The 15,135-nt window shown below is 35.4% G+C and overlaps 1 protein-coding gene across 2 annotated transcripts in view; it reads left to right on the top strand.

Annotated features, from left to right (window-relative positions):
* TUBGCP3 (tubulin gamma complex component 3) overlaps positions 1–15,135 on the top strand; it is an 89,774-nt gene that overhangs the window by 41,404 nt on the left and 33,235 nt on the right. For both annotated transcript variants that reach the window (XM_070408578.1, XM_070408579.1), the window contains exons 12-13: positions 14,287–14,397; positions 14,969–15,077. In XM_070408578.1, coding sequence (XP_070264679.1) covers positions 14,287–14,397; positions 14,969–15,077 — 220 coding nt within the window. The remainder of the gene's footprint in view (positions 1–14,286; positions 14,398–14,968; positions 15,078–15,135) is intronic.

Consider the following 15,135-nt stretch of genomic DNA (forward strand, 5'->3'; position numbering starts at 1 on the left):
TGACTATTTGTCAGTATTATTTAAATAACTGTAGTTTTATGGTTTCATATCTGATAGGAACAGTTTGTTCTTTTTATAGCTTTCCTGTCTGTTTTTGCACATTTCTACTTAGATATGAATTTAGAATCAGCTTGTCAATTCTGCCAAATTAAAAATATATAGGGATTACACATTGATTTATAGATTAATAAGAAATATTTTCATGCTTTCTGTGTTTTTGTTAAATGAGCTATATTTTTAAACTATGAATTGAAAACTTTGAAAGGTCTGATATATGTTTTCATTTGACTAATGATTCCCTTTCAGTTTTTCAGAACTTTCTTTAACCTATATTTTTCTAAATGCTAATGTTAAGAATAAAAATCTGTTCCTACTTTTAAGGTAAGGAATTTTGTGTTGCCTCAGATTCTTTTCTGCCATGCAATTAATTTCTATAGCTTTTGCTGTGTTGTATTATTTTTAACATTTTTATATTCAATTTGTAGAAATTTCCTGCTCTTTTAAGGTTTTAATTTATTTTACTTTGCCTTTAGATTTGTATCACTTATTTAGACTTACATGTTTTATGTTTAACTGGTCTTATTCCTTACCACTAAGCTCAATTATAATTTCCTTCATTGAGATCTACATACAGAGGAGTACACAAATCATAAGAGTAAAGCTTGATATCTTACTACAAAATGAGCTACCATCCAGATCAGGATAGTATCTTATCAGCACCCTCATTGTATGTTCTCCTTCCCACCGCCACCCACTCACTGCCCCTTTCCTTATTCCTAAAGGTAAACACTTTCCTCACTTCTAATAGCATAGTTTTGTCTTATGTTAAATTTTACATAAGTGGCATCAGATTTTGTATATGCTAAAATACATTTTACATGCCATCTGAAGAGAAGCATCTTTATATTCATCATAGTTAAGTATGAATCTTGAAGTTTAAATTTCTGGAAAGTGCTATATAATTGTTTTTTAATTAGGACTTTAAATCAGACAAATATTCAAGGTGAAATGGAGACTTTAATTCTTGTGCAGTTCATTTTTTATCACTTTTGTGATAAGGAAACTTTTAGGTAATGCTTTCATTTTGATAAGAGTGAAACATCATTTTCGATTAATTTGAGGTCTGTTATTCTGTAATTACAGGATGAGGTGAATTTTGAAAGCTGTTTTTACAATGCGTTTATTACTAGTTTTAGTTTTGAGGCTTATCTGTTTATCACCCATTAAAATTACACCTATATAATTAAAAAATAATCTTTTAAGGCAGCCTTCTAAAATTAAATTGTTAAAGGATGACAATTTTTTATTTAATAAAAAATATATTCTAATCCCTCCCTCATCCAGTAATTAATATGTTACTTATAATATGAATTTGTTTACTGCTATGAACTTCTTAAATAGCTGCTGATCAGTTAACTTGATGAACCTGGTTTTCCTCAGAGGTTGGCTTGGGAATTGTCTGAGATATATAGTGCTACCAATTAAAACAAAAATTAAAGCCACAACTGGCTTATTATCTTTTTATTTTTTATTTTTTTTTATTTTTATTTTTTAAATATATTTTATTTTTTTTTACAGAGAGGAAGGAGAGGGATAGAGAATTAGAAACATTGATGAGAGAGAAACACCGATCAGCTGCCTCCTGCACACCCCCTACCGGGGATGTGCCCGCAACCAAGGTATATGCCCTTGACCGGAATCGAACCTGGGACCCTTGAGTCCGCAGGCTGACGCTCTATCCACTGAGCCAAATCGGCTAGGGCGATCTTTTTAAAGTTCAGTGCCTAATTTCTACTTTTGTCTTTTTTCTTGAGAATAATTTTAATTCGTATTGTCTAGCAACCAGATTTTTAAAGTAGTCCTTAATTATATTACTAATTTGTTATAGACATCTGTGTTTTTAAAAGAGTTTTAAAAGTACCACCAGTTTTTTATTGATTGTCTGCCTTGTGTGTTATTCAGCCTTATTTATTTATTTATTTTATTGATAGTAATTATAGGACTTGAGTTGATGTAAAATGTAGAGAATTGGACACAAACTTCCAAAATTGATTTTCTTTTGGACTTTTTCTTTACTATTTCTGAACATTGGTTCACTGAGGTAAAACAAACTTTTTAAGACTAGTATAGCTTAAATTTGGTGTACTTTTTTTTTTTTAAGAAGTCTTGTTTCATAGAACATGTATAAGGCAAAGTTCCAGGTTTTATTTATTTAAAGATAAAATACAAAATAAGTATTTATGACTGTTGAATACAGTATTAGCATTAGTAGCTCAAATGATCAATCCCTTAACAAACTTATCTCAGCTTGCCTCATTGGTAAAGTTATTTATTTTTAGATGTCTTTATTTAACTATAGACTTCCGGAAATGTTGGAAGAATTATAAAAACATTCCCAGGTACCCTTTCCTCAGATTACCTGAATGCTAACATTTTACTGCAATAAATTTATCTTTTTAAAAAGATTCTATATTTAGTGGTATTCGTACTTAGGATCTGAGTTTAAATGGGACTTTAGGAAATTAAAGATTTGTAAATTTTTATTTTTTAAAATATATTTTTATTGATTTCAGGGGGAAGGGAGAGGGAGAGAGAGATAGAAACATCAGTGATGATAGAGAATCATTGGTTAGCTGCTTCCTGCACACCCTCTACTGGGGATCAAGCTTGCAACCTGGGCATGTGCCCTTGACTGGAATCGAACCTCGGACCCCTCAGTCCACAGGCTGATGCTCTAAACAATGAGCCAAACCTAAAAGCTAGAGCTAAAGATTTGTAAATTTTTAATTTGCTAGTATTATACCTCAGATGTTACTGTTTACTAGTTTTGCTTGTGGGATTTTAAAAAATTCATTGTGATTGATAGAGCTAAAGTTAATCCTTCTTGACAATATATTTTATGTTCTTTGTGATGGGCTTGCATTGTTTAGTTCTGCTATGCCATTGGCTTTATCACTTAACAGTGTCTTGTTATAACTCATCTGCTTTATTTCTGTGGGGTAGAGCTTAAGAGCTCAGGTTCTGGAATCATATAACTTGGGTTTGACTTTCACCTTCAGTTTCTAATGGCTCTGTATCCTGAGTGAGTAATTAAGCTTCTCTTGGCTTTACCTTCTGCATTTTTATATGTGCAGAATAGTAGTGCCTATTTCATGGGATTTGGTGTGTGTGTGAGGATTCAGTCAGGCAAATAGTAAGCATGCAATGTGTTATCTGCTGATAATATAAGAAAAACATTGCATACAATTTGAATATCCAGTAGCCCTAAGATGTCGGTGGTCTTTCTTTTATTTTCATTGTTCTCTGACTTGTGTGTTTTCTGTTGAACCTTAAATTTATAAATATTCATTTAAGTCTCTTTAATTTATTCTGGGTTCTCTTTAATTTATTTTAAATCATATGTTTACCATAATAATTTGGTAGTTTAGACAATTGTATTCTGTGTTTGATCCTTAAGTAATTAAAATTTGGGAATTATTTTTTTCTTTAGTTTCTACATGGGCTAATTTTTTCTTAATTTGCACAATGAGTTATAACTTGGTTGTAAAATCAGTTTTCTTCGAGTGTATGTATAGTTAACTCTAAACTGGTATACATGAGCTTTATAACAACCCATTTAATAGTAGTTTATTTAATATTTGCATAAAATTGCTACTTTCTAGAACAAAGAAAGCACAAAATATGAATAAGCAGATAGTTAAAAGGGAACCAAATAGAAATTTTAGAGTTGAAAAGTACAATAACTGAAATGAAAAAAATTATTCATGGGGCTCAACAGCAGGATTCGTGGGATTCAAACAGAAAGAAGAAAATAAGCAATTTGAAAATAGATCAATTAAGATTATCCAGTCTGTGGAACAGAAACAAAGGGTGGGGAGATGAAAAGAGCCTAGGAAAACTCCTGTGTTACTGAAATTTGATGAAAAACATTAATCTCTACATTCAGGGAGCTCAACAAACTCAAAGTAGGATAAACTAAAAAAGATCCACAGTCCCAGGTTCGATTCCAGTCAAGGGCACATGCCAGGGTTGTGGGCTCAGTCCCCTAGTAGGGGGTGTGCAGGAGGCAGCCGATCAATGATTCTCTCTCATCATTGATGTTTCTATCTCTCTCTCTCTCTCCCTTCTTCCCTGAAATTAATAAAAATATATTTAAAATAAAATAAAATACAATAAAATAAAAAAGATCCACAGTAAGACACCTTATAGGCAAACTAGGAAGACAAAGACAAAGAGAAAAATCTTGAAAAACCTCAAGTGAGAAAAACTCATCATATAGAAAGGATCCTCTATTATATTTAACAGTTGGTTTCTCGTAGAATCCACAGAGGCTAGAAGGCAGTAGTATGACATATTCAAAATGCTGAGAGAAAAAGGCTGTTATTTAGGAATTTTGTAGTCTACAAAAACTGTCTTTCAAAAATGGTAAAGGAGATATGAAGATATTTCCAGGTAAATAAAACCTGAGAGAATTTCTAGAAATTAGCTCTCAAATGAAGAAATAGAAATTGTGAATAGATCTATATAACAAGTAAAGAGATTGAGCCAATAATCTAAAAAAAACTTTGCAATAAAGAAGAGCCCAGAATCAGATGGCTTCTCTAGTGAATTCTACTAAATATCTAAAGACCTAACATTAATCCTTCTCAAACTCTTCCGCAAAATAGAAATAAAAGCCAATAAAATACTAAGCATAAATTTAACCAAGGAAGTATAAGACTTGTATGCTGAAAACTACAAAACATCATTGAAAGAAATGAAAGAAGACCTAAATAAATGGGAAAACTTTTTGACTTCATTACTTTTGATTTAATGTAATCTGTCAAAATTCCAATGGCCTTTATTGCAGAAATGGAAAAGCTGATTGTCAAATTGGCATGGAAGGTCACAGAGCCCCAAATAGCCAAAATACTCTTGAAAAAAAAGAACAAAGTTGAAGGATTCACACTTTCTGGTTTCAAACATATTAATAATGCAAACTAATCAAAACAATATGGTACTGGCATAACTATAGTCTGGTAGATCGAGTAGAATTGAGTCTAGAAATAAACTCATTCATTTTTGTGGACTTGGTTTTTAATAAATGTCCAAGATCACTCAATGGAGAAAGAATTCTTTTCAACAAATGGTGCTGGGACAACTGGATATCCACATTAAAATAATGAATTAGGACCTCAATTGCATTCCACATATAAAAATTAACTCAAAATCGATCACACACCTAAAGCTATAAAACTTTTAGAAATAAATATACATATAAATCTTTGTGACTGGATTAGGCAATAGTTTTTTAAATATGTCACCAAAAACATGAGCAACAATAGAAAATAATAAATTTTATAATTAAAAATGTATGTACATCAAAGTACATGATTGAGAAAGTACAAAGAACCCACAGAATAGGAGGAAATATTTACAAATCATATATCTGATAAAGGCCTAGTATCCAGAATATGTAAAGAACTATTACTACTTGACAACAAAAAGATAACCCAATTAAAAAATAGGCAAAGTACTTACAGATATTTTTCCAAAGAAGATAGACAAGTGGCCAGTAAACACCGGAAACAATTCTGATCATTATTAGTCCTCAGGGAAATGTAAATCAAAAACTACAGTTAGATACCACATCACACTCACTGGGATGGTATTAAAAATATAAAACAAAATAATTGTTCATGAGGATTTGGAGAAATTGGAATCCTCATACATTGCTGGGGGGAATATAAAATGCTATAGTCACTGAAGAAAACATTTTGGCAGTTTTCAAAAAGGTAAATAAATGAAAACATACATTCATATAAAACCGTATGCATAAATATTCACAGTATTATTTATAGTAGTCAGGAAGTAGAAACAACACCAGTACTCGTCAATTGATAAATGAGTAAGCAAAATGTATATCTATACAGTGCAATATTCTTCAGCCTCAAAAAGGAATGAAATTACAATGCGTTCTGCAACATGGATGAATCCTGAAAATATTAGGCTAAGTTAAATAAGCCAGGTCACCTTGTATAATTTCATTGATAGGAAATGTGCAGAACAGGCAGATTCTTAGAGACAAAGTAGATTGTGTTGTCAGGGTTGTAGGGGAGACGGGTAGGGGAAATCACAGCCTAATGAATATGGAGTTTCTCTTTGGGTGGTGAAAATGTTCTGGAATTAGTGGTTGCACAAGCATGTTGTGAATAATACTAAAAAGTATTGAATTAACACACTTTAAAATGGTGGCCTTTATATTATGTGACGGGGTGCTAGCTATATCTGGCTCCTAAGATTTAACTTTCTGGTTCATTTGCTTAGTTTTCTGCCTCATTGCTGATTAAAGGAGTTCCTTGCTATCCACCACGTAGTCTCTGTGCCTAAGTAGAGCTCAGTGGTTCTGAATCTGCATGTCCCTTTGACCCACACTTGGGAACCTCGTAGGGAGTTTAAGAATTTCCAAATCTCCATGGTGTTTGTGATATGTGGCAATGCTTGACCTGATCCCCTGCAGCACCAACCAAGACTTGAGTGGGACATCTGCAGAATTTGCCCCAGAGATTGGGGGTTACAAAAGGGAGAGGAATTCAGAGTTCCTCCTTATTACACAGCAGCAATCATTTATAGAAACTTGGGAGTTTTTCTTGGAGGAAAAAAAAATGTTTGTAGTCAATTAAGAATAGGAAACAGTGCATACTAGAGAAATTCTATAGTATAGAACTTTTATCTCGTGTTTCTAAACTTAATATTAAATTAGTAACATAGTGATGGATGTGTGTGTGTGTTTTTTTTTAAAATGTATTTTTGTTGATTTCAGAGAGGAAGGGAGAGGGAGAGATAGAAACATCAGTGATGAGAGAGAATCATTGATCAGCTGCCTCCTGCATGCCCCCAAGTCCGCAGGCCTACACTCTATTCATTGAGCCAAACCAGCTAGGACTGGATTTGTGTTTTTATTAACATTCAGTGAGAATGCCTAGTGGCTGTTTTAAGGTATGTGCAACAACTTAACATGCAATGTGGAAATACATGTTTTCTATTGATGATAGAGTCACAGAAACTGTTGCTTGTTATTTGAAGGAAAAGCCACATTTCAGCTAGAGGATAGTGTAAATAAGGTGTAATAAACTTCCTAGTCACAGACCTCTCTGCATTCTGTGTTTGTGGATTCCCAAGTCCAGAAACCCTTAGTTAGAACAGAACTTAAATAACCTCTCGAACTGGCCCTGACACCATGGAATGGAGCTAGCTTTTTTTTTTTTTTTTTAAAATATATTTTTATTGATTTCAGAGAGGAAGGGAGAGGGAGAGGTATATAGAAACATCAGTGGTGAGAGAGAATCATTAATTGGCTGCCTCCTACACGCCCCCTACTGGGGATCAAACCCGCAACCCAGGCATGTACCCTTGACTGGAATCGAAGCTGGGACCCTTCAGACTGCAGGCCAACACTATCTACTGAGCCAAACTGGTTAGGGTGAATGTAGCTAGTTTTCTGCAGAATTATCACAGGGGTGAATGTGAACATCTATCTCTAGGTTTCCTGCCTTGGAACTGGTGGGATGCCAGTCACATGTGGGTCTGGGAACCATCTCTGCCCTTGTCTGTTTTTGTTGGGCTTCTTGGACCTTCTTTCTCTGTGGCCCAGCTGTGCACTCCTCAGTAACTTTCCTGCGTTAGGCTCTCTATGATGGCTATTCAGAGTTCACTTTAGGTGTAAGTAGCTTTGTTGCTGTTGTCCTGGGAAGCTCTTTGAAATGCCCAAGGTTACCTGTTTCCAGGAAAGGCTTTCTCTTCCCTTCCTGCTGCTGAGTGATGCTCAGTGTCCTGCCTTAACTGCTTCTGGGTTTGGCTGATTTGCAACCCAAGGATGAGTTTTTGCTCTTTTTACCTGAAATAAAAACTTCCAGGTGGTCTCTGAGCATTGCTCTTTCTGGTTTGGCATCATTAAAATTGGCCTCTTGGTCCACTAGTTAGGATTTTACTTTTAATTGTTAAAAATATATTATTCCCTAGCCCAGTGGAACAGGGACTGGTGTCCAACTTTTATTTTATTTCTTTTTGTATAAAATGCAAAAGCAGGCAAAAATAGAAAGCTATAATAATTTACAGATGTGCTGAATGACTAGTGTAGAAAGTACTTTAAGCATTTGGGGAGAGGTTTCTATTTGGCTTTTTAAGGGTAGCACTGTAGAAGAAAACCATTTTTTGTGTGTTTTTGTTAGGCTTTTTAGTAGCTTATGTGGATTCTCTCCATGATAATATGAGTGAGGTAAATAAATATGCCAATATGTTCAACGTAAAAACAAGATAGCTTAGTGTTAATTATTATTATTATTATTATTACTACTACTACTAGAGGCCCGGTGCACGAAATTCATGCGGGGGGGGGGGGGGGGTGGTGTGTTCCTCAGCCCAGCCTGCACCCTCTCCAATCTGGGATCCCTCTCACACTCCAGGGCTGCTGGCTCCCAACCGCTCGCCTGCCTGATTGCCCCTAACTGCGTCTGCCTGCCAGCCTGATCACCCCCTAACCACTCCCCTGCCAGCCAAGTCGCTCCTAACTGCCCTCCCCTGCAGACCTTGTCCCCCCTAACTGCCCTCCCCTGCAGGCCTGGGTCCCCCCTAACTGTCCTCCCCTGCCGGCCTGGTTCCCCCCAACTGCCCTCCCCTACAGTCCTGGTTCCCCCCAAATGCCCTCCCCTGTAGGCCTGGGTCCCCCCCACTGTCCTCCCCTGCTGGCCTGGTCACCCTTAACTGCCCTCCCTTTCAGGCCTGGTTCCTCACAACTGCCCTCCCCTGCAGGCCTGATCGCCCACAACTGCCCTCCCCTGCCGGCCATCTTGTGTCCACATTGGGGCAGCCATCTTTGACTACATGGGGGCGGCCATCTTATGTTGGAGTGATGGTCAATTTGCATATTACTCTTTTATTAGATAGGATGATGATGATGATGATGATGATGATGGTTGGCCTGGTGCAAGAAATTCATGCACTGGAAGGGTCCCTAGGCCTGGCCAGCGATCAGGGCCAATCTGTGGGGTGACTTGTCAGGGTGATTGGGGCCCCTGCTTGCACCGGCCTTGGTGCTGCCTGCTTGCTGGTCCTGTCCCCTGCTGCTGCTGCTGGTCACCTCCTTCTGCAGGGCGACCTGCAGGGTGATTAGGGGGGCCCCACTTGCACCTGCCTTGGATGGCCTGGCGCCATCGGTTGTTCAGATGTGCTGGTGGTTCTGATGTTTGGTCGATTTGCATATTAGGGTTTTGTGTAGATAGATTATTGCCTTTTGAATAAACTTGGCAGAGCTGTATAGGATAGGGGCCTCAACTAGGAGCAGGGAAAGAAGAGAAAATTAAAAGTACGATCTCTTGCTTTCAAAATTTGAAAATTTTGTTTTGCTTCAAATGTTTAAATGATCTAATAATCTCCATCCTTGAATTAGAAGGTCAGTGAACTTTAGATAATGTAGGGACTGCTTTTGGGATTATCTGTCTCTGTGGATCCATTAAGCTTTCATTATTTTGTTCCTTTTATACTTTTGCTGATAATTACTGAAATTTAAAGGTTTCCCATATACATATTTTATTGTTTTGGTCCTTTTATGCTCCACCACTGAACTAGTGTAATTTATCAGTTTACCTTGTCACTTCCCTTTTCAGGCTTCCTCTGGCTCAGAGCCTTTTTAGCTTCTCTAGGTGTGGATCTCTTGGTATTGCCTGCAGGATTGACAGGTTGAAGTTGTGTCTTTTGTGGTCTGTATTAATGGATCTGGTTCTTAGAAACTAAGTTCCTTGCTAAGAAAATTACCCTCTTCACTTCTGTTTCTAGTAGGGAGGCCTTGGCATTTGTCCAACAGTTAATGAGAAATCGTGGTACAATTATGTTTTATTTTTCCCCTCAGTTCTTTCTGTGGTTGACATAATGCTGAAAATTAAAGAACCTTGAGTGGGAAATGCATCAATAAAATAAAAGCATATTGCAATTATATTCTGACCTTGATTTTTCCTCTATAACTATATATTTTTCACAGGATTAATTAAATTCTAAGATGTATGTATTCCTCTCAGTGTTTGCTACTAGATGTTTGCTAGTAAAGTAATTGCATGCTACTTTGCCCTCAGATGAAGTGATGCTTTCATAACTTCTAAAGAAGACAGAATTGTCTGAGGTTCTTATCTTTGAAATTAAATTTTCTTATTGTTCATACTGATAAAAATCCTGCTGCACTCCAACTCTCAGGATAAATTGGTGTGTTGTCTGGAGAAACTAGCTCTTCTGTCTAACTGAATAACAGATAAATGCACTTTATATGCAATTAATCTGTTGAATGGCAAGCTACAGAGCAGTCATAGCATGGTGATTGAGTAACCTTTTAGATTAGTACTCCTGGTGGGATTATAACATGTTTTAATTTCTATCAGGGATAAATTAAGTATACGTTAAAGTGATGATAGTTTCATTATAGTAGTATTGTTTATCCCGCAGAAACATCATTAGTTATGTGTTTAAAATTAGAAAAGGAATATAAATTAAAAATTAAAAGATAAAAGATCAATAAATACTTTAGTAATTTAAATTAGTGCCTAATGATAAGAAATTTGAATTGAAAATAAATATAGCAATCTCATTGTGGTCATAAAAATGTTGGCATTTATTCAAATGCCTACTTATAACGGAGACTGTACAAAATTGATACCATCTAGCCCTAACTTACAAGGGTCAAATATAAGACTTTGACATTAAAAATTCTGTTTCCTTAAATATTTACCCTTGGTATTATATTTGTGTCAACAGAAGAAACATCTTTTTTAGTTGGTTGCCCTGGGAAAATGTAGTTGCTAAAAAAATTCCTACTGGTATTATATGTTTACTCACTGGCTTGAATTACTCAATTTTTTTGAACAATATTTTTTCTAATTTAAAAGTATTTGTGTAATTACAAAATTTTTGAGCATTTAAACAGTAGAAAAGTAAAATTTATTAGTAATCTCATGATAAACAGATAACCTGTGTTAATATATATTCCTTTTTCTAGTTTTAGTTATACATTTCTGTATGTATCATACCATGCATAGCATTTTGTAAACTTTTTTTACATGAAGTCAATAATGAAATTAATTTCATGCCATTAAGTATTATTCTTTTATACCAAGTCTTCAAATGTAATCTCTGAAACTCCTGAGTAGTACATAGGGTTATATGTTTTTGTGGATATATGCATTTTTCCTGGGAAAAAGATCTGTACTTGTTATATGGTTCTCAGAAGGGTTTGTGATAGTTAAGAACAAACTTTAGTTCGGCTGGCGTGGCTCAGTGTTTGAGCATTGACCTATAAACCAGAAGGTCAGGACACATGCCCAGGTTGCAGGCTTGATCCCCACCCAGTAGGGGGCACACAGGAGGCAGCTGATCAATGATTCTCATCATTGGTGTTTCTATCTTTCTCTCCCTTCCTCTCTGAAATAAATAAAAATATATTTTAAAAAAGAACAAATTTTATTTTAAATGACTACATAATGTTTTATAATTCATTATATATTTCCTTGCTTGTGCCCTGACCAAAAATATTTTATCCCAGTAATGCAAGGATAATATTTTATTCAGAATTCCATCTATATTCGTAAATGAAACTGACTTATAATTCCATTTTGGGTATTTTATCAGATTTTGCTAGTGTTATATTGGATTCATAACTAGCATTCTGTACATTTTTCTGTGATTTAGAATACTTTAACAATGATAACTTAAAAAGTAGGCTCTTAATTTGTTTTTATTATACTTCAGTTTAAAAGTCTGGGTTTTAAATGCCTTAGTGATTACATCTAAACATATTGCTCTTTTTAGAGTCTCCCCTCTCCTTTTTCTTGGGTTAATTTTGGTTATTTAAATTTTGCAAGGAAACCATTAATTTTGTATTGCTATGAAAATAATAAAAACATTTTTAAAATTATTTAAATCCATTTAGTATCTGTGGACACACCTTCCTAGTCAGGTTTGTGTGTTTACCTGTTTGTGATTTGGAATTTATTAAGTATCACCAAAAAGGCACTTTAGGTATTTTATGACTTAAATGGATTTTACAGTCTTCTTGGGGAATCAAACCGCCATATATAGCAGAGCCAGTGCTGAGCCTCAAACTATCCAGCTTCCAACTGAAACAACTGTCAGGTACTGAGGTTGTGGTCCAAATGCCATTTCTCCTTAAAAGGAACTAGAGCTCTTTGGAAAATTGACTGAATGTAGGTCTGGTGTAGAAACGAACAAGATGAGCCAGGAGCACCTTCTAAACCAGAAGCAAGGAAGACAACTCAGGTGAAGTCTGAAGAACTCAGGAACCTACTTGAAGATGCTCCCACATCCCAATCAGGATAATAACTAATGGATTGAAACTCCAGATATATGTAAATTCATGTTCATGATGATAAAACAAAAAGCTAATTAGTCACCACTGGAGGATGGTAAATAAAAACATCAACTATCTCCTCTTGATCTCTTGATATAGTCAAATTTCCCCCCTTTCAATCTATTGATATAATTAGTTATAATGGTAATTTCTGATGAGACATCCCTAGCTCAGAGGAAAGGATGGTGTATTAAGTAAAAGTTGCTGACCTGGCCATTAAAGAGAAAATTCTGTCTAGAAGGAAGCACAGATCCCTTTGTCATATTTTATCTAAGATAAAGTTTGAAGGAAAGAAAGATCTAAATAATAAAAACACAATTGGAATACTAAAAGAAAATAAGGGAGAATATTCTGTACTCTGGGAATGGGAAGGTTTTAGGAAGATAGAAAACTCAGAAGCTATAAAGGAAGACATTTACCTACAAAACACAAAAGTAGAACAAAACATAAACAGTGGCAAATAATTAACTTGGAAAAATTAAATTTGTAATACTTAATGATTCACAAACGCTCACCATACCTAATATAACAGTCTGTTGCTAAGAAAAAGACAATAGTCAGTGATGGCGAACCTATGACATGTGTGTCTGAGGGGACACGTGAACTCATTTTTTTGGTTGATTTTTCTTTGTTAAATGGCATTTAAATATATAAAATAAATATCAAAAATATAAATCTTTGTTTTACTATGATTGCAAATAATAAAAAAATTTCTATATGTGACACAGCACCAGAATTAAGTTAGGGTTTTTCAAAATGCTGACACGCCGAGCTCAAAAGGTTCACCATCACTGCAATAGGTCAAGGATCTAAAAAGAGTTCACAAGAGAAGAAAAGCAAATGGCAATCAGCATTGTGAAACATGCCCAACTCCCTTTGTTGTCAGCAAAATTGCAGTATAAGCAACCATGGTTTTGCTTAACTGACTGGCAAAATCTAAATGAGCAAGGATGCAGAATATCGAGTATCCTGCTGGTAGGAATATTAATCGACACAGCTATTTGGAAGAGAAATTGGCATAAAAAAATAAATATTTGACTCACCAGTTCTGCTATTAGAAATTGAGTTTATAGAAATAAAAGCACAAGTCTATTAGTATATATGACTAAAAAATGAGAATGGCCTCATTGGAATAGCAAGCGAACTGGAAACAATAGCAATTTAGTTTTCTCCTTATCATTCCTTGTTTTTTCTGATGTCAGCTATCGGGCTGGTTGGTGGGGGAAGCAAATGTGAGAAGCATAGTAGACAGGGGACAAGCTTCTGAGCATGGGTGGTTCTTGGGCAGAGCTACAGGAGAAAGTCACTTCCTGTTGTGCCATTAGGTACACTGGTGCTGGCCGTTCCCCTATGTCATGGTCGGCTTGTAGCCGACAGTCTGAGCAGAGTATGTTAGCCTAGGCACCTCTTGTTCCTGACTCCGGGCTCTGTGAGAGAGCCATGGAGGGCTGGCACACTGGTAGAAGGAGACACAGCTGAGTAGATGGAAGTAACAGATGGAAAACTATGAAGCAGGCATGAATTGAATATTCAAACAGCTCTAGAAGTCAGTATGTTTTTACTAAGGTCCGAAGCAGATTCAGTAGTCCTCATACTTAGATCTTTGCTGATACATGGTAGACGCCGTAATTGATATTCATAATGAAAACCATGAGTCTTCAAGAAAGAGCTTAACTTGTTCTCCTTATACTTTGGTTTTAAAAGTCTGGGAAATATGTGATTTCATTTGGAGAGATCTCTCCAAAACGCTTTTTAAAACAAATTTTAGTATATAAACGGTAAGTTTCCCTGTATCTAGAGAACTTTGCTTTCTAGAATAACATTCTTCGATATTGCTGTTAGGTAATATTTTGCCATGCATATAGCTTATTAATGTTTCAATGCCTCTTTGTTTTCAGTTTTTTGTAGCATCAGATCCTACAGTTAAAACAGATCGACTGTGGCATGACAAGTATACTTTAAGGAAGTCGATGATTCCTTCATTTATTACGATGGATCAATCTAGGAAGGTAGGATTAGAAGAGATTTTTGGGATTTTGATATTTTAATGCTATCTCAACCTGGATCATGTGACAAAATTAATCTTCAGTTAAAATTTTGTTGCATTTTAGGATTAGCATTCTTTTTTAAAATTTTTTTATCTTTATTGTTGAAAGTATTACAGATGCCAGGACTTCATCACACTATTATCTGGGTCCATGGATTATGCATATATGCATATAAGTTCTTTGGCTAATCTCTCCCCACCCACCCACCTCAGCCTTCCCTCTGAGATTCATCAGTCTGTTCCATGTTTCTATATGTCTCTGGATCTATTTTGTTCATCAGTTTATTTTGTTCATTAGATTAGGATTAGCATTCTTGAGGCGAAGTATATATTAATTGGATACATCAACATATTAATATGTGTTTGTTAATAACATCTTTTCAGTTCCTAGAATTCACTTCATACCATCTCACATGTTCTTGTTATTTAATTTCTAATCAGTTAATTTGTTTCTTGTGAATATTTGTTATAGTTGGATGATTGACCATTTTAATTTTATATAAAGGTGACTCTAGGATATTTTCTTTTTTTAGGTTCTTTTGATAGGAAAATCAATAAATTTCCTGCACCAGGTTTGTCATGACCAGACACCCACTACAAAGATGATAGCTGTGACCAAGTCTGCAGAATCACCCCAAGATGGTAGGATGATGGTCGTTGTGGTGATGGTGGTGGGACTGTGATGATGGCAGTGGTGATG

Source organism: Myotis yumanensis, unplaced genomic scaffold (genome assembly GCF_028538775.1).
Source record: "Myotis yumanensis isolate MYYU_CA2020_CCGP unplaced genomic scaffold, mMyoYum1.0.hap1 SCAF_3, whole genome shotgun sequence".
In the NCBI taxonomy this organism is placed as follows: domain Eukaryota; kingdom Metazoa; phylum Chordata; class Mammalia; order Chiroptera; family Vespertilionidae; genus Myotis; species Myotis yumanensis.